At 38.2% G+C, this 21,026-nt stretch overlaps 1 protein-coding gene across 8 annotated transcripts in view; it reads left to right on the top strand.

Annotated features, from left to right (window-relative positions):
• The window catches only part of TTC6 (tetratricopeptide repeat domain 6), a 215,766-nt gene that overhangs the window by 178,340 nt on the left and 16,400 nt on the right, over positions 1 to 21,026 (top strand). For 7 of the 8 annotated variants that reach the window (XM_070775481.1, XM_019983232.2, XM_070775482.1 and 4 more), the window contains 4 exons: positions 754 to 867; positions 3,991 to 4,110; positions 13,635 to 13,708; positions 19,359 to 19,569. In XM_070775481.1, coding sequence (XP_070631582.1) covers positions 754 to 867; positions 3,991 to 4,110; positions 13,635 to 13,708; positions 19,359 to 19,569 — 519 coding nt within the window. Of the gene's footprint in view, positions 1 to 753; positions 868 to 3,990; positions 4,111 to 13,634; positions 13,709 to 19,358; positions 19,570 to 21,026 lie in introns of those variants that run through there. The other variant, XM_070775484.1, reaches the window with a different exon arrangement.

Raw genomic sequence — 21,026 nt, forward strand, 5'->3', positions numbered from 1 at the left:
TATTCTGTGAAAATTACTGTCTATAAAAATGGATGTTTATGTAAAGTTTAAAAATAAAATAAAATTTTAAAAAATGGATGTCTAAGTTATCAGGGAAGCATCAAAAAGAAGCAAAAGAGAATGTGGGTAGAAAACATGACAATTACGTGATATGACAGTACTAGAGACAGAAGCAAGCCAGCTCTGGTGAATGTTTGTTGGGTGAATTAGCTTGCTTCTCTTTTATCCGTAAGAAATTAAATTTTTTGCTTGCTGTATAGCAACAGGGGTCTTCCCAGGTGGCGTTCGTGGTAAAGAATCTGCCTGTCAATGCAGGAGACCCAGGTTTGATCCCTTGGTATGGAAGATCCCTTGGAATAGGAAATTGCAACCCACTCCAGTATTCTTGCCTAAAAAATTTCACGGACAGAGAAGTCTGGCAGGCTATAGTCCATAGAGTTGCAGAGTCGGACACAAGAGAGCAACCAAGCGCACAGATACATATAGCAACAATGGAAAAAAGAGAATCGTTAATAGTTGTTTGTATATTGAATTTTATTTGCAAATGAGAAAAACTATAATAACAGTTCCTACCAAGGGACCTTCTTAATTAATTCTGTAAAAGATTAGCTTGATGGTCTTAATTTCACGGATGATACACAGAATGATTAAATGTGTAGTCCCAAAACTCCGATAGAATCAAGAATTTATTTTACAACTAAATTTAAGTCCATTATGATGAACTCTTCTCACTTAATTATGTTTTCTTTGTAGAATTATAAACTAGCGATTACAGATTTAACTACAGCTATCAACATGGATAAAAACAGTTATATAGCATTTTATAACAGAGCATTATGTTACACCAAGATAAATGAACTTCAAATGGTAAGATTTGTAAATATATTTAAAGCGTATTTTCTTATTATTTCTGTTACAATTTTAGAAAAATAATTCCTGTGGAAATACACACAAAACTTGAGATGCCAAAGAACCATGTTAAAGAATATTTAATTTTTTGCTAGTGCTTAGCAAATTTTCATATACAATCTCTGCAACGTCAAATGAAAATTAATTTTATAATGCTTATACAAGCATTTAAGGGCTGTGTAAACTAACACGTGTTACATGTTTCTCGTTTGAGAAAAATGTTTCCACTGATAAATTGTGTGTAGAATTTTTAAGCAGTGATCACTAGCAATATTGTTTGCTTCACAATCTCAACATTAACTAGAATAGCCTGGGGAGGTATTTTGTTACAATGCTCAGACCACAGATGCAGCAGGCAGTTTTGAGTGATGGTTTCCAGCTCAGAGACCATTTTGAAGCCTAACTGATGGTTGAAGCAAACCTTTTTTCTCTATTTATCCTGTTCCAGATTCTACCTGTGCAAGCCCTTTTTTATATTTTTGAATCTTACTCCATTCTCCAGTCTCCCCTTGTCAATTTTGTCCTTTTCCAATCAAGATTCCTCACGGGGGAGCAGATCAGTAGTTTCTTGGTGTTCTGCCCAATTTCTTGCTTCCGTTTCTGCTATCCTCCTATCTCCTCTTCCTTGTTTCTATCACTTCATTGTTGATGATGGCTTCTTTTAAAAGACTGCATTGTGTTCCCGGGTGTTGTGTGCGGATACACTCCCTCAATTTCCTTAAAACCTGGAAAGTTAAATCTGTTTAAGACATTTAGAAATTTAGTGATTTATTTCCTATGGAAGAAAAAAGTTGAGAAATATTGTTTCTGTCTAAACGGATATAAAATTGCCGATAACTGGATTTTCAGGTTTCCTCCAGAAATGTTGACAAATGAATAACTAATTTTAACACAGGCTCTTGTTACCATTCTAGGAGCCAATTAAAGGATCATTTATTAGAGTAACCTGCACAGCAGGTATCTTTGACAGCTTCCTCCCCACCCCTATCCCTGCCTTTTCTGGGTAACCCTGAACTTGCAAACAATGGCCGGGGTCTGGGCAGGGAAGTACTATTTTTGTTATGTCTGATTGGTATCAGAGCTGGTGCTCTATGAATAAGGAAAATGAAAATCTATGTAAATGGAAATCTAACTAGAATAAGAACATATTGGCTATTTTAGAGCGGCCTGGTACCCAATGCTTTTCATCCAATGGGCTCATTTTACAGATGAAGAAATGGAAACAGGGAGACATTAGAAACACATCCAAGTCACACAGGGAATAGGGACCTATATCGGCGTCCACAGGTTTGTTTGCTTCTGGTTAACAGTCTTTAGGTGGCTTTGTGAAACCATCTGACCTCCAGCACGTGGACCGGATGTCATTTTATTGTGTCACCTCCTCCCTTTTGTCTCCCTCCACCTGTTTCTCAGCGTTCCTGCCATAACAGGACCAAGCAAACACAAGTAATTTTGTGCAAAAAATGCACTCCCAAGATACAGTTTCATAAAAACTAAGAAAAGGTGAAGTCTGGTTCCTACCCCCTTATGTTAATAAAAGTAGTAACCGTTATCACCCATTTTGGGCTTATTGTGTGATAGGCACTGGGCTAATGCTTTACCAACATTCAATCAAATATTTTAAGGACTTCCCTGGCAGTCCAGTGGTTAAGACTTCACCTTCCAATGTAGGGGGTGGAGATTTGATCCCTAGTTGGGGAGCTAAGATCCCACATATCTTGGGGCCAAAAAACTGAAACATAAAACAGAAGCAGTATTGTAATAAATTCAATAAATGGTCCATATCAAAAATCTAAAAAACCAGTATTTTAAAGTGGACTTCTATAACAATATGTTATTAATATTCCATTTTTGTGGATAGGAAAACTGAGGCTTAATGTTAAGTAACTTTCCCAAGACTGAAAGTTTAGTAACAATAGTAGAGACAAAGCACAAAGCCTGCTCATTGTGACCTTCATGAAATCTAATTTCCAAGGTTTGTTTCCTCTTGTGTTATATATTCAGCTACTTAGTAGATTTCTAAGGCATCATGATATATACACAGGTTTTAATTATGTGATTCCATGATAGGAAAATTGCAAACATTCTAGTTTTGTTTTACAAGTGTTACAAATTATTTTTATAGCCTGTCAGTGTTTATTTATAGTTATTCTACAATATACATATAGGATGTTTAATTGTACAATTCTTTTAGATGTCGAGTTCCCCATCACAAAACACTAGAGGAGAACCACTAACTAAGCAAATAGTAAAATACTATTTATTTGCATTTTCATTTAGCACATGCTACGGGCATATATGATTTGGCCCTTTTCTGATGAAACCATATGGCTCTTTTAGGCAAAATGTTCAGAAGAAAAATGTTCAGAGTTAAGAGATTCAGCTCCAACTGATATTTGGGATACTCCTAGTACCTGGTACAGAGGAAAAACCTATTTATTAAATGAAAAAAAAAAGATAAGAAATGGAAAAAGGTCCTCTGAGATAATTCTCAGCTTAGATTATCTTTAAAAGAGAGAATATTGCAGTAATTTTCCAACAAGTGCTTATTTGTTAGTTTTATTAAGATCTGTTTTCATTGCTTTATGATTTATTCACTCAACAAAAATTTATCAAATGCCTAGTAAGTGCAGGCATGGTGCTAGTTACTGGCTTTACAATGGGGAACAAAATGAATAATCTCTTCCTCAGTAAAACTTAGGTTTCAGTGACGAAAACAATAAAACACTATAAAGCAGTTAAACTTCAAAAGGTTAACAAGTGCTCTGCTTTAATGTCAATAGTCATTTTGTGAAACTGTTGAGTTGGGGAAGGGTGTTGCGTGCCCCCTTCAATCCCTGCACAATAAAAATGCTTAGGATAGCATGTGAGTACAAGCACAGTGAACCCCATTTGTTAGAAAGTAGCAGCATCCATAGTATTTAATTAAGTGGACCTGTTAAACCTAACAAATGATTATTTTTGGCCTTAAATTTTAAGTCACATTAAAGAACTAATTATGAGGTTCTAGTTTGTCCGTGGTCAATGTAGTAATGCTCTAAAGAGTTGACTTTAGCTTGTAAGTGATTATTTCATTTTTAGGCATTAACAGATTATGGAATTGTGCTTCTTCTTAATGCTGGAGAAACTGTGACTTTGAACACCTTCATTAATCGTGGACTCATCTATGCAGAATTAGAACAGTTCAATTTCGCATTAGAGGTAAACCTTTCTGTTTACTTGTAAAAATGAACCCACTTGATTTTGTATATTCACTTCTGAAAACCTGTGAAAAAGTTTTTTTGATAATAAATGGCATTATTAATGAACAATAATTCAACTTTAGTGAGAATTGTGATGAAGTACTTTGAATGACAGAATCTTTGCAAAAGTGTTTTTTTACTTTTTAAATACAAATGAATAGATAATATGTAAAAAAAATTTCTAAATTGATGAAATATCAAGACTATCATCTCTCCTAAGGGAGTGTCTTAGCTGTAGACAAAAATTAAAATGATTTAAGTGTCATTTACTTTGCTGCTCAGTGCTCTTCCTCGTTCATAGTTTTCCTCATTCCACATTGAAAATATGTCAAAATAAATCTGTTTGCTTCACGTGGGCAGAGAATAGCAGCCCAGAATAAGTTACTGGGAATAGGCTTTTAAGTTAGTGGGAACAGGCACTCAGAATTGCAATAGAAGACAGCATCTGCAATACACAGATAAGAAACAGGCGGATTTCTTTATAGAATAATGAAACAAAGTTCACTGTTCTCGTTTTTATCTGTATTGTCTATATAGAGTTAAATTAGGAATTAAGAGATATAGGCAAAAATCAAATAGTAATTTGAAGTTTGCCATTAAATAATGGTAGTTTTTCTTCTGTGTTTCTCAGGAACCACAACAGACAATTATGTAAGGGAGTGTTTCCTGTTTTTTCACCTCCAAATATAACTTGTATTATTTTTCAACTTCTGGAGCCATCTTTTGAGATTCTGTGCCACAGAATTACTTACTATTAAAGAAGTGACTGAGATACTGTATTCTAGGCAGCTTACATAATCGTGTTCCTGCTCAGTTACAATTTGTGTCTGACTCTTTCTGACCGCATGCACTTCAGCCTACCAGGCTTTTCTGTCTGTGAGATTTCTCAAGCAAGAATACTGGAGGGGGTTGCCATTTCCTTCCCAGGGAATCTTCCAGACCCAGAAACTGAACTTGGCACGTGGTAGGTGGATTCCTGCTTGGCAGGTGGATTCCTTACCACTGAGCCACCAGGGAAGCCAATTTATACTATGGTGAAATGTTATTTCAAGAGTTGAACTCCCTTAGGTTTTGGTTTTGAGATGTGCCCTTTGGAATTCCCTCAGATAGGGAAAGCTAAAGAATGTCTTTGGAATAGGCAAAAAAGCTATGAGACTCTGGGCAATAGTGTTGGGTGGCGAAAGTGAGGAAAATGAGGTTTGGAAGCAAAAGACTTCAGCTGTTGGAGAATTAAATCAGGGCCCATGTTACTACCCACCTAAGTATTCCTGTAGTACTTAACAGCAACGTTAACTTGAGTTATTGTACAGTTATACCTGCCATGTTCTCAACAGTACTGCATAATTTACAATTGTAACTTATGGATGAGGAAGCTGATATTCTAAACAGGTTATTGAAAAAGTGAGAGTTCCAGAAAAACATCTATTTCTGCTTTATTGACTATGCCAAAGCCTTTTACTGTGTGGATCACAATAAATTGTGGAAAATTCTGAAAGAGATGGGAATCCCAGACCACCTGACCTGCCTTTTGAGAAACCTGGATGCAGGTCAGGAAGCAACAGTTAGAACTGGACATGGAACAACAGACTGGTTCCAAATAGGAAAAGGAGTACGTCAAGGCTGTATATCGTCACCCTGCTTATTTAACTTATATGCAGAGTACATCATGAGAAACGCTGGGCTGGAGGAAGCACAAGCTAAAATCAAGACTGCCGGGAGAAATATCAATAACCTCATATATGCAGATGACACCACCCTTATGGCAGAAAGTGAAGAAGAACTAAAGAGCCTCTTGATGAAAGTGAAAGAGGAGAGTCAAAAAGTTGGCTTAAATCCCAATATTCAGAAAATTAAGATCATGGCATCCGGTCCCATCACTTCATGGCAAGTAGATGGGGAAACAGTGGAAATAGTGGCTGACTTTATTTTTCTGGGCTCCAAAATCACTGCAGATGGTGACTGCATCCATGAAATTAAAAGACATTTACTTCTTGGAAGGAAAGTTATGACCACCCTAGATAGCATATTAAAAAGCAGAGACATTTCTTTGTCAACAAAGGTCCGTCTAGTCAAGGCTCTGGTTTTTCCAGTAGTCAACGTATGGATGTGAGAGTTGGACTATAAAGAAAGCTGAGTGCCAAAGAATTGATTCTTTTGAACTGTGGTGTTAGAGAAGACTCTTGAGAGTCGCTTGGACTGCACAGAGATCCAACCAGTCCATCCTAAAGAAAATCAGTCCTGGGTGTTCATTAGAAGGACTGATGTTGAAGCTGAAACTCTAAAACTTTGGCCACCTGATGCGAAGAGCTGACTCATTTGAAAAGACCTTGATGCTGGGAAAGATTGAAGGCAGGAGGAGAAGGGGATGACAGAGGATGAGATGGCTGGATGGCATCACTGACTCAATGGACATGGGTTTGGGTGGACTCCAGGAGTTGGTGATGGACAGGGAGGCCTGGCATGCTGTGGTTCATGGGGTTGCAAAGAGTCGGACACAACTGAGTGACTGAACTGAACTGAACTGAGTCAACCAGGAAGTACTGGGACAAGATTTGAACTTAGGTCTCTCCTGATTCCAAATCCTGTATTCCTTCAGACAAGGCATGGTACTAACATTGACATTGAAGATATGGAGACAAATAAGACAGATTTCTAGTCCTTGAGGAGCTCACGGTCTGGTGGGAATCATTCTTGACCTCTCTCTTTTCTCACACCCGGTGTCTAAATCATGAACCAGTGTGGTCAGCTCTACCATCAAAACATATCTTGAATTCAGTCATTTCTCATTCTTTTACCCCTGTTCTCCTCCTCCTTCCAGCCTCTACCTTCTCCTGTCTGGGTTCCTGCAGTAGCTTTCCATCTGGACTCACTGCTTCTGCTCTTGTCCCTCTACGTGCTGTTCACACAGCAGCCGGAGATGCCTCTGAAAAACATAAAGCAGAGCAAGCTACTCGGCTCAGAGCCCTCCAGGGACTTCCCATCACACTTAGGCCAAAATCTGAACTCTTGACTGTAGCCAACCAAGACCCCAGTGACCTCATTGCTGCTCACTGATCTGACTTCATTGTCAATGTTCTTCTTTTCTCCACTCAGGTTACTCCTCTGTGGCCTTTTGCTATGCCTTGGAAATTCCAGGCTCCCTTCCTGCCTCAGGGTCCTCACACAAGCTATTCCCTAGGTGGAAAACACTCCTCCTATTGATCTGTATATGGTTCATGACCTCCTTTTGTTCCAGGTTTCTTCTCAAATGTGACCTCCGCAGTCAAAAAGAGTAGATTAATTAAAATGGAATATTAAAAAATTAAAATAATCCCAGATAAGTCTGGAAAGAGAACACAAAGGATCAGAAACAGAGGAGACCAGCAGAAAACAGACAATAAATGGTAGACCTAAATCCAACCTCATCAGCAGTTACATTACATGGAAATTCTCCAAATACCCCAATTGAAATAGTGAGGATGTTAGAGTAGAATTTTTTAAAAGTCCCAACAATATTTTGGCTGCAAGAAACAGACTTTAGATATAAGATATAGAAGGGTAAAAGTAAAAAGACTGAGGGAAAAAAACATGCCCTGCAAACACTACAGGCTTGCCTTGGAGATATTGTAGATTTGGTTCCAGCAATAAAGCGAACATAGCGATAAAGTGACTCCCATTAATTGTTTTGCTTCATATAAAAGTGCATATAAAAGTTATGTTTGTACAATGCTGTAATCTATTAAGTGTGCAATAGCATTATGTCTTAAAAATGGACCTATCTTAGTTAAAAAGTACTTTATTGATTAAAAAAATGTTAACCATCACCTGAGCCTTCAGTTAGTTGCAATCTTTTTGCAGTAGTAACATCAAGGATCATTGAGGATCACAAACTACCATAACAACTACAATAATAATGAAAATGTTTTAAATATTATGAGAATTACCAGAATATGATACAGAGACACGAACTGAACAAATGCTGTTGAAAAAATGGTGCCGATAGACTTGCTTGAGGCAAGATTGCACAATTTGTACAAAGTGCAGTATCTGCGAAGCTCAATAAAACAAGATATGCTTGCAATTAAAGGCAAAAAAAAGTTTTTCCCCTGTGTAAATTTAAAAAATTAATTTGAAATATTAAAAAAAGACGATTGCTGAGGCAGACCAATGAAGAAACACATGACTGAATAATAAGAGGGCTAAATGCAGAACCTAGAGAGAGCAGAGTCAGAAAACCTACACAGGGAAACATTCTTAGTGGGGATGACTGATTAACAGAGAGATCAAGTAGGACGAGAGCTGAAAATGTATTAATTGATAGTTGTGTGCCCTTCATTAGAACACGGGAAATAGAGTGTGGCATTTGAACTGGAATTCTTAGGCCAAATTAATGGGAAAGTTTGTAATGAAATCTCAGTTACAGTTGTAAGTTTGACTTCATTTCAGCAAAAAAGAAAAAGAAAGTCCTCTTGGGGGAAATACCTGGTAGAATATTTCATTAGATTATATTTGTCTAGACAATAAATTTCTTATTTCTTCCAAATAATTCCATGTAGCATCAAAATACGCTTCAGAAGTCTAAGTGGGGAGTTCATATTCTCAGATGGGTCTGGACTGATACCCTTCTCCTATAGTAGCGTCCCAGAGGGCTCCGTTTGACACTACTGCTCCCTCTTCCACCCCTGTTAGCAGAGAACTTATTCTACCCCCATTAAATAGCCAGCTTTGTGGAAGGAGAAGGGAGAGGGGAAGACAATGCAGGAACGGAGGGAGGAGGGAGACTAGCCTCATGGTTGAGTTCTCTCTAGTGAAGTGGAAACCAGAAGTCTGACGCTTAGCTTTTAAGACTGTAGAGTGCTCTTTCCTAGCCTTCTGGAAGTGGGAAGGGAGTCTGGAAACTAAAGTTACCTTTAGTCACTCCACAGGAGGTTAGGGTCCTCCCCACAGTCTAGTTTGGTCAAGTGAGTTCATAACCAAAACTGCCCAAAAGATTCTTGCTGAAGCAGTTCTCTGGGAAAAAGCAGTGTCATTTTTATTTTTTATTCCTTTGTTTATTCCATTTTTATTCCTTCACAGGTGTTGAACTCTTATTTTTTGAGTTCCCAAATTATGGGATATAATTCCATAATCCCACATTATGGCAAACATTGAAATCAATCTGTATCTCACATTATTTATGTATATACGTACACATACCTATGGACATATCTAGGACTTCCCTGGTGGCTCAGACGGTAAAGCATCTGCCTACAATGCAGGAGACCCGGGTTCAATCCCTAGGTTGGGAAGATCCCCTGGAGAAGGAAATGGCAACCCACTCTAGTACTCTTGCCTGGGACATCCCATGGATGGAGGATCCTGGTAGGCTACAGTCCATGGGGTTGCAAAGAGTTGGACACGACTGAACAACTTCACTCTCACTTTCACACATGCCTATACATATAAGTCTCATTGCAGTTGGCATGGTCTTTTGATATATAGACATTTATTTAAACATTTTATTTGTTTCAGTTTAGTGGTATTCTCGGGAAGGAAACGTTTTCTTGAAAACTTTCTAAGCCCGTCAACATGGGCAGATTCAGAAGAAAATGAGATGGCTGCACATTTCTGTCAAGCAATTTGACGCTGAGTGGCAGAAATTCTATGAAGGGGTAAACGTCCAGGAAATATTTTGCATCTCACTAGCTTGGAGTTGATGTCCTCTATTGCATAGGAACCTGGAATGTTAGGTCCATGAATCAAGGCAAATTGGAAGTGGTCAAACAGGAGATGGCAAGAGTGAACGTCGATGTTCTAGGAATAAGCGAACTAAAATGGGCTGGAATGGGTGAATTTACCTCAAATCACCATTATATCTACTACAGCGGGCAGGAATCCCTTAGAAGAAATGGAGTAGCCATCATGGTCAACAAAAGAGTCTGAAATGCAGTACTTGGATGTAATCTCAAAAACGACAGAATGATTTCTGTTTGTTTCCAAGGCAAACCATTCAATATCACAGTAATCCAAGCCTATGCCCCAACCAGTAATGCTGAAGAAGCTGAAGTTGAACAGTTCTATGAAGACCTACAAGAACTTTTAGAACTAACACCCAAAAAAGATGTCCTTTTCATTATAGGGGACTGGAATGCAAAAGTAGGAAGAAACACCTGGAGTAACAAGCAAATCTGGCCTTGGAGTACGGAATGAAGCAGGGCAAAGGTTAATAGAGTTTTGCCAAGAGAATGCACTGGTCATAGCAAACACCCTTTTCCAACAACACAAGAGAAGACTCTACACATGGACATCACCAGATGGCCAACACCAAAATCAGACTGATTATATTCTTTGCAGCCAAAGATGGAGAAACTCTATACAGTCAGCAAAAACAAGACCAGGAGCTGACTGTGGCTTAGATCATGAACTCCTAATTGCCAAATTCAGACTTAAATTGAAGAAAGCAGGAAAAACCACTAGACCATTCAGGTATGACCTAAATCAAATCCCTTATGATTATACAGTGGAAGAGAGAAATAGATTTAAGGGACTAGATCTGATAGATAGAGTGCCTGATGAACTATGGAATGAGATTCATGACATTGTACAGGAGACAGGGATCAAGACCATCTCCATGGAAAAGAAATGCAAAAAAGCCGAATGGCAGTCTGAGGAGGCCTTACAAATAGCTGTGAAAAGAAGAGAAGTGAAAAGCAAAGGAGAAAAGGAAGGATATAAATATCTGAATGCAGAGTTCCAAAAAATAGCAAGGAGAGATAAGGAAGCCTTCCTTAGCAATCAATGCAAAGAAATAGAGGAAAACAACAGAATGGGAAAGAGTAGAGATCTCTTCAAGAAAATGAGAGATACCAAGGGAACATTTCATGCAAAGATGGGCTCGATAAAGGACAGAAATTGTATGGACTGACAGAAGCAGAAGATATTAAGAAGAGGTGGCAAGAATACACAGAAGAACTGTACAAAAAAGATCTTCATGCCCCAGATAATCACGATGGTGCGATCACTCACCTAGAGCCAGTCATCCTGGAATGTGAAGTCAAGTGGGCCTTAGAAAGCATCACTACGAACAAAGCTAGTGGAGGTGATGGAATTCCAGTTGAGCTATTTCAAATCCTGAAAAATGATGCTGTGAAAGTGCTGCCCTCAATATGCCGGCAAATTTGGAAAACTCAGCAGTGGCCACAGGACTGGAAAAGGTCAGTTTTCATTCCAATCCCAAAGAAAGGCAATGTCAAAGACTGCTCAAACTACTGCACAATTGCACTCATCTCACACGCTAGGAAAGTAATGCTCAAAATTCTCCAAGCCAGGGTTTAGCAATATGTGAACCGTGAACTTCCAGATATTCAAGCTGGTTTAGAAAAGGCAGAGGAACCAGAGTTCAAATTGCCAACATCCGCTGGATCATTGAAAAAGCAAGAGAGTTCCAGAAAAACATCTATTTCTGCTTTATTGACTATACCAAAACCTTTGACTATGTGGATCACAATAAACTGTGGAGAATTCTTAAGGAGATGGGAATACCAGACCACCTGACCTACCTCTTGAGAAACCTGTATGCAGGTCAGGAAGCAACAGTTAGAACTGGACATGGAACAACAGACTGGTTCCAAATAGGAAAAGGAGTATGTCAAGGTTGTATATTGTCACCCTGCTTATTTAACTTATATGCAGAGTACATCATGAGAAACGCTGGGCTGGAAGAATCACAAGCTGGAATCAAGATTGCCAGGAGAAATATCAATCACCTCAGATATGCAGATGACACCACCCTTATGGCAGAAAGTGAAGAGGAACTAAAAAGCCTCTTGATGAAAGTGAAAGAGGAGAGTGAAAAAGTTGGCTTAAAGCTCAACATTCAGAAAACGAAGATCATGGCATCTGGTCCCATCACTTCATGGGAAATAGATGGGGAAACAGTGGAAACAGTGTCAGACTTTATTTTTTTGAGCTCCAAAATCACTGCAGATGGTGATTGCAGCCATGAAATTAAAAGACACTTACTTCTTGGAAGGAAAGTTATGACCAACCTAGATAGCATATTAAAAAGAAGAGACATTACTTTGCCAACAAAGGTCCGTGTAGTCAAGGCTATGGTTTTTCCTGTGGTCACGTATGGATGTGAGAGTTGGACTGTGAAGAAAGCCGAGTGCTGAAGAATTGATGCTTTTGAACTGTGGTGTTGGAGAAGACTCTTGCAAGTCCCTTGGACTGCAAGGAGATCCAACCAGTCCATTCTGAAGGAGACCAGTCCTGGGTGTTCATTGGAAGGACTGATGCTGAGGCTGAAACTCCAGTACTTTGGCCACCTCATATGAAGAGTTGACTCATTGGAAAAGACCCTGATGCTGGGAGGGATTGGGGGCAGGAAGAGAAGGGGACGACAGAGGATGAGATGGTTGGATGGAATCACCGACTCGATGCACATGAGTTTGGGTAAACTCTGGGAGTTGGTGATGGACAGGGAGGCCTGACGTGCTGCGATTCATCGAGTCACAAAGAGTCGGACACAACTGAGCAACTGAAGTGAACTGAACTGACTCAGTGGTATTCTTATTTTGCTTCAGGTTTCAGTTGTTTTTGTAGGGCTTTGAAAAGCTAAAGAGCTTCAGACAGCATATCTCTGGTGTTCAATAGAGAACAGTGTTCAGGTCACAGCATCAGAATCTTAGGCAGAGTTAGTGCTTTTAATTCTTTTAACCTCTTCCCCAGTACCATTTGGGCTTCCCTGGTGGCTCACATGGTAAAGAATCTGCTTGCAATGCAGGAGATGTGGGTTTGACCCTTGGGTTGGGAAGATCCCCTGGAGGAGGGCATGGCAACCCACACCAGTATTCTTGCCTGGAGAATCCCCATGGTCAAAGAGTCTGGCGGGCTACAGTCCATGGGGTCACAAAGAGTTGTACTCGACTGAGCGACAGCCCAACCAGTACCATTCAAGTCCATTCCAACTGACTGCCCTGACTTTACCTGTTGCAGTTAGCATTTCCGCTGCTCCTTTTCTGGAGGCTTCTAGGATCTCTGGACAAAATGACACATTTTCCCCTAAGTGTGGGTTGCCCAGGTAGGAGCTACCTTAGCTAATCCACACAAGAGTTGCAGTTATAGGGCCTGGCCCAAGTGCTTATCTGTCCTATAGTCCTAAGAGTCTCTGCCGGCAAATTTCTATTTCTGTCTGGATACAGAAGTCTCTGGTTGTGTTCACTGGGGGGGAAAAAAACAATGAAAAAGAAAGTAAGTGTGATACCTCATTACAATACCAGGCAAAACCACAAGAAGAGTGGAGACAGTAGTGCAAGGTTCTGAGTGAGTTTTTGGTTATGGTATTCTGTATTGGGTTATAGTATTCTCATAGATACTAAAAGGCGAACATAAAGTTTTAAAGAAGATGTATATTTTAAGGCTTGTATAAAATTTATTTGTGGTAGAATCAAAATTAGGAGGAAGTTTATGAAAACCCGAAAGGTAATGTGGTAAAATTAACAGAAATTTGTAAAACTCTTTCAGGATTTTAAACAAGCTGCACTGATAAGCAAGACTAATGTGAGCCTGTGTCAAGCTACTGCTGTGTGCTATCACAGGTATGGAGTGCGATTCATGTTGAAGTGAGAGCGAGTGGGACTGCAGATTTATAATAGGAGAAACAGAGGAGAATATTATGGAAGTGACAGAGTACAAAAATGGGGGGAGACACAGAGAATCACTGTATGGATGTGGGAACCACAGCTAAGTTTCTCAAACTATTTTAGCCAGATCAGCAAGTAAATGCCTGCTGATAGATAGCATTGGGGGTATCCATATGATTCAGGTCCACTTATTGGAAAGGACCTTGGTAATACACAGAATGAAATCATGAATAGCTTGAAATATCTAAGAATAGAATAATTAACTTTGTTCATTAAATGGAGCTAACTTTTAAAAAGTCTGTTTCCTAGAAGAGAGGTTGATTTAGTAAAATATTTTCAAGAAAATTTTACCTTTAAAAAGCATTTCTAAAACTAAAATAATTAAAATATACCAGTAAATATCTATAAAATATAATGAAATCTACAAAAAATACATTACTTAAAATTGCTTAAAATACATTACTTGTTTCTGGTATTGTTGTAAAAAATAAGTAAATTATAGAAGAGGAGAAAAGAATAGTAACATAAGGCTAAAATATAGAAGATCAGTTTAAAATTTACTCTGAAATAATATTAGATTGATTTTGCTAACTATAATTTATAGCTTACATTTCTACCCATACATTTGATATAAAAAATTAATTTCTGGACATTTTACTTTTAAAAGCATAGAAATTCAGCACGTGAATTTCACTTTTTAATGTGAAATAGAATGTATTTAGTTAAGTAATAGTTTACAGCATTTTTTGTGAGTGAAATAATAGTAGTTACTTGGATGAGAAAATTAGGACAGCAAGTAGACTCCGTAGATATACTTTTTAGGCAGTAGAACATAGTTTGAATTACTTAGAAAACTAACATTCTTTTTTCCCCTCTTTTAGGACATAACTAGTACAGGTATGGTTTCTCTATGAGAGTTATATTTTTTCAATTTTATGAATATGGTAGTATAATTACTGGACCTTGTAAAGGTATATTTGGTTAAAAGGCCCAAACTGGTCTCAGACCTTTAAATTTATACAGGCAAAAAGCATAGTCACATCATTGTCTATTTTAATACAGCATCTTTGTACAATTCATCTCTCTAAGTAATTGCCATTCTTAAAAAGAAATGGAATAATAATGACTGATGTGTTTGTTTTGGTGGGCGACTGGAGACCAGAAATGTCTGAGGTCACTGAATTCTCTTAAAACCAAAACCAGACACCAGAATTTTCTCAGCCTCATTCCTGTGTTTTGCAACTGTTAGAGTCAGTAAATTTTTCTATGTGTCAGGTCCTGATCTCCTTTATGAAATGTAATCACTGGGTATATATGGCGGGGCCTCCTTAAGCTGAAACTGCTTTGCAATTCCAAATAACCAACTTTCATCATCCCACCAGAATCTCTATTGTCTTTTAATAAAAGTAGAATTAAATCAACAGTAAAATTCTGATAACTCAGCATCCCAATTCCATGTATTTTAACAGTTTTACTAAATTTAACAATAAGGAATGTTTAGTGATTGGTTATATTTATTTCAAGAAAAATATTTTTGCTTTTCAAGTTGAGCTATAACATATTTATTACTTCAGCAGCATGGTTTGTAAATAATAAGATTCACTATTGGTGTTTCATAGTAGAGAAAGTCAAAATTCTCCCATTTGGAAAAATTTTAAAAAGGAATAAATCTGTAAACTTTAGGGCTTTGATCTTTGAACTCGAGGGGTTGCAGACTTTTGAAGTGTGCCTTTGTATATCTCTGGTTCTCACTCTTGTGGTTGCTAGGAGACAGCATTCCTTAGGCTGAATATCCTACTTGTTGCCCAGTTGGGTCACTGAGAGTATTATGGTAGAGTTAATTTTTAGATCTCTTTGAGAAAGCCACCTTAAGACTAAAAAAAAAAAAAGTCACAGAGGGAGAGCCTGATGGCTTAGCGTTATATATTCTGTCCACTTTTTACTTCAGCACATTTATTTCACTCTTCTTCTGTTTGCATACAATATTTCTGAATCTTCGACTCTGCAGGCCACATTCTTTAGTTTGGGGAGGTATTTATGATTTATTTGTACAACCCAGTAGGGCACATCTGGTCACGTATATGATTCATTTGGAAAACGTGGTGAGCCTTGGTGCCTGTGGCCTAACCTGCCAGCTCAGCACCTGGTCCTTAGTTAATAGACACCATAATGCGAGTCACACACCTTCCTTCGGTGATCACGTTGTTTTAGATTTATAGAGACACTTTTTATTTTAGAAAAACTAACATACTTTTGTGTTTGTGTAATTGATGTTTTAACAGTTCATGTGCCAGTGATCGTGTACCCCGATATAACAGACACTGCCACTTTTTTCCATTTTTAAACCATCATGTGATTATTTAACAGGAGCCCTAATCTACAGGACATTGTGTGACATACCCATCTGCAGAAAAATGAAGTTGCCGAATCTATGTTATTTCCTACTGGTGTAGGGGGTTGGGGGTGGTGTCTCTGGCTTTGGCTCCATCACCTCCTCTGGACTTATTTTTAGATATTATCAGCTTTGAAGAGGTTGCTAGGTGCCTTTCAAGGTCCCTCCCCAGGTTTAAGGTTTAATGATTGTTTACTTAGTCTGAATAGACTAGATGTTTGTTAAACATTAGTGCTGATAACTAGATGTGTGTCAAAAAATAACTTCAATTCATTGCCTAATTTTTTTTTTTAAATTGGTTTGATGATTCAAAGGGTGAAATTATGTTTTTGTAAACTATGTATTGGCATATGTACTCACAAAGGATTTTAAATTTCCCTCTGGATAAGAGGGAAGCAATGTGTATGATACAATTTGGATGCAAGCATACTAGAAACATTTTGGTGATTTGTGGGAAGAATATGAGAGACCTGGGTTGCCCTGGAAATTTCCATTTACATGGTCACCATAGATATGCATCATAAATAAATAGCTCACTACCTAGAGATAGAAATGAAAGTGAACTGTTCAAGTGTTGTTGTTCAAACGTGTCCGACTCTTTGCAACCCCATGTACTGTGGCCCACCAGGCTCCTCTGTCCATGGAGATTCTCCAGGCAAGAATACTGGAGTTGGTTGCCTTGCCCTCCTTCAGGGGATCTTCCCGACCCAGGAATTGAACGCGGGTTTTTGTGCCTTGAAGGCAGATTCTTTACCATCTGAGCCAACTAGGGAAGCAGTGGCCGTTAAAAACCTATCAGCTAAATGCATTTTATATAGAAATGCAAATTACTACTGTGTAATTATTCTTGATAAAGAGTTCATTATCTAGGCTAGAGTTATTTCTGTAATACAGTGAGAAAGTGGCTACAAGCATTGTAACCTTGTATTCAGTGAACTTTTACTTCTCAAATACTGCCAGCTATCAGGAAAGAGGAGGACAGTTTCACTTTAAACTGCTTGAGGGAGGGGAGCCCATGTTTTCTTTGTGAGAATCCACAGAGTGAACTCAGAAGGCAACAGCTGTCTCATATACATGAGTGTTAACCGGCTCCTGTTTGTAATGTCAAGCTCTCCCGGTGCTTTCCTGTTGACTCTTTTGTCATCTTCTGGCACAACCCTTGGTACACACTTTTGGACAGTGTTTGCCAAAACATGGGGGAAATATCATCAGCACCTCTGTTAATTTTCAGGGCATGCCCAAGCATTCAAAAAAATTGAATCACGTTACGGCAAACTGGACTGCTTTTCAGTTTCAAAGTGAATTCTTTTTCAAACCTGTGAACACATCAAGGAGAGAGTCTTAGCTAAGAGTTAGTCTTTAGCATCTTCCCCACACTTCATGATAGATGGTACAGCTCTTAGATTTAGTTTTCTGCAAACCGTACTATCCAACTCCAATATTTATTTATCTTTATGGTTGCCTTCTGTTTATGACATGAGATATTGATTTTGTACTTGTGGTATTTAAATTATTTTAAAAAATAGATTTACTTAAGTAAAAAAGTGATTTAAAGAGAAATACTCAATAAATGATAGGTGTGGTTGGGACACAGGGCCACTGTCATGAAGGAAGGGCTGAGGTTTGGGAAACTGTATTTTAAGAGAATGCTGAGTGATATCTGAGAGATGATAGTTTCTAGAACAGTTACCCTGGGTTCCGTGTATTTTTATAAAGGAAAAGTTAGAAAAGCAAGTGATGCATCTTGTTAAAGTTTGAAACCTTTTGGAGAAGTAACGAAAAGAATGGAAGGAGGAAAATAATCTTTATTGGGTGAGGGTCTCTGTGCTAAGGGTTTTTCACATGCTGTCATATGATCCTTCTAGCAGTTTTGAAAAATTAGTATTAATTTGTATGTTCAGGCTTAGTTTTGAACTCCAAGCCTTTCTTCTGACTCCACTGTTGAGAGGTCACCACACCGGCTCTTGTGCGCCAGCTACAAGTAAGTTAAAGGTGAAGAATGTGGGTAGGGATGACTTGTGGCAAAGCGTGGATTTTGGAGTCTGACTCACCTGGGTTTGAACCCCACATATTTGCTCTGTGCAATCTTAGCATGCTATCTACTATGTTACTTAATATGTGCAAACTTTTCTGAGTCATGATATTCTTTTAATCTATAAAATATAAAAAAATTATAACAAACTTACAGAAGTGTTGGAAGAATAATAAAAAATTATTTTATATTTTTTGTATAAAAATATAAGTGAATATTAAATATAAAATAAAAGTGAAATAGTATATATAAAACACTCAGCGCAGTGCCTGGTAAGTAAGTAGTTACTCAGTGTTAGCTCCTTCATTCTATTAAAAAATTCTAAACTCTCTATATTAATTGAAATTAAAAATACTTATTAGATTTGCATGTGAAATGGCAAAGTGACTTTATATACCCTTGGATAAATGTTTGATTACTTCAACAACCCTCACCTAACCACAGGAGACTAATCAAGGAAGATAGAGAGACAGAGTTATCATTTAGTCATATATATTCACAAGTTAATAATAAAATGCATTTCACTTCTTTTTCTCCCCTCCTCTTTCGGTGTCCAAAATGAAATGGGTTGCCTTTACAGAAGTTCTGAAGTAAGAATTCCCGTGTGACAAAAAATTGAGCTCCTTTCATTATAAAGGACATATTAAATATATAACAATGAACTTATTTTAATGATTTAAATGGTGTGTTTTATTAATAATAGTATGTTTTTCTGTACTGTCCACTGATAACTGTGTTCAAGAATGCCATTTAGATTTTTATAATTCTGAAGAAAGAACTCTAGAATATCATCTCAATGTATTCTGCTAAAAAGAAGGCTCTTACTTCCCCTCTTTCCTTCTACCAATATCTTCAAAGAACCCCATCAGACTGCCTCAGGTCGTATGGCAATAGTTCTTGGTGGTGGTGGTTTAGTTGCTAAGTCATGTCTGACTCTTGAGACCCCCATGGACTCTTGAGACCCCCTGCCAGGCTCCTCTGTCCATGGGATTCTCCAGGCAAGAATACTGGAGTGGGTTGCCATTTCCTTCTCCATGGCAATAGTTCTTATGATAGTTCATATGTTAATAAAAATTAAAGTTTTTTTTTAAGAGTTAATGCATTCCTTTATGTAAAGGTTATATACCGGAAAGGACTTAGATAATTCACCAGAAACAATTAATATTTTCATTTCTTTTCAGGAATAAAGAGTTTGAAGAAGCCGTCAACTTCTTCACCTGGGCTGTGAAAATTGATCCACGTTTTCTGGATGCTTACATTGGACGGGGAAATTCTTACATGGAATATGGACATGATGAGGCCACCAAGCAAGCACAGAAGGACTTTCTGAAAGCACTGCATTTTAATCCAGTCTATACAAAAGCCAGAATTTGTTTAGGCTATAATTTGCAGGTAATATCATATGACCACATTTTGGACCACTAATGCACCTTCTGGACAAGAAAGAGGTTATATTTGACCTTTCAGTGGTGATGGGTTTACACAATGCTGCTTTCACCGTGAACATTTTACCTTTATCTTCTTAGTAGTCTTCACAGTGTCAGTGGGAAGCAGGGGTTTGATGAGTTACAGGGAGCCTGCCTGGGGAGCGAACCCAGGAACCTGGTGTGATAGTGAGATGAAGATCTTGTGAACTTGAGTTGCCTTATTGCCTGTGCCCCTTTCTACCTCATCCCGTTATACATACCACTCTTATAGACAACTTTTGAGACTTTCCCAGTGAGTTTCACATATGAAAATCTGGTTAAAATTTATTTCTCTAGTTACACCTGGGCTCCATAGGTTTTATCCTATTAAATTAGTGAAAAGCTAAAGGGAATAGACAATGTAATGACATGACCTATGTGATGGACCAGACAACCACTATATAAGGACTTCTGAATTCAGGTCATCTTCCAAATGGCAGTGAATTAGAACACACTGGAAGCCAAGAGAACAGGCATGTGTCCTTCCAGCTAGCTGGAAGAGTGTTGTTCTTTGTGTTATCAAGCGTGTCTCTGAGTGATTTCTGGGACACTGACCTGACCCATACGCTCACTGAGCTATGTGGACGACAAAATATGGAGCGATATTCTTGGAAGAAAGTGCTAGATGTGTTATATTTTCCATGAAAAGGAAAGGAGTAATCTTTTTGTGTCTTAAGCCAGAAAGAAAAACACCAATACAGTATACTAACGCATATATATGGAATTTAGAAAGATGGTAACAATAACCCTGGGTACAAGACAGCAAAAGAGACACTGATGTATAGATCAGTTTTATGGACTCTGTGGGAGAGGGAGAGGGTGGGGAGATTTGGGAGAATGGCATTGAAACATGTATAATACCATGTATGAAACGAGTCGCCAGTCCAGGTTCGATGCACGATACTGGATGCTTGGGGCTGGTGCACTGGGACGACCCAGAGGGAGGGTATGGGGAGGGATGAGGGAGGAGGGTTCAAGATGGGGAACACAGGTAACACAGATTCATTTTGAATTGGCAAAACTAATACAATATTGTAAAGTTTAAAAATAAAATAAAATGTAAAAAAAATAAAATTAAATTAAATTAAACAATGGGCAAAAGTATGTTTAAATTATGGTAATTTTCAGAAATTCTTATTAACAATGTCTTTTTTTTTAATATAAATTTATTTATTTTAATTGGAGGCTAATTACTTTACAATATTGTATTGGTTTTGCCATACATCAACATGAATCCGCCACAGGTGTACACGAGTTCCCCATCCTGAACTCCCCTACCACCTCCCTCCCCGTACCATCCCTCTGGGTCATCCCAGTGCCCCAGCCCCGAGCATCGTGTATCATGCATCGAACCTGGACTGGCGATTCGTTTCTTATATGATA

The sequence above is a fragment of the Bos indicus genome, chromosome 21, assembly GCF_029378745.1.
Source record: "Bos indicus isolate NIAB-ARS_2022 breed Sahiwal x Tharparkar chromosome 21, NIAB-ARS_B.indTharparkar_mat_pri_1.0, whole genome shotgun sequence".
NCBI classification, from domain to species: Eukaryota; Metazoa; Chordata; class Mammalia; order Artiodactyla; family Bovidae; genus Bos; species Bos indicus.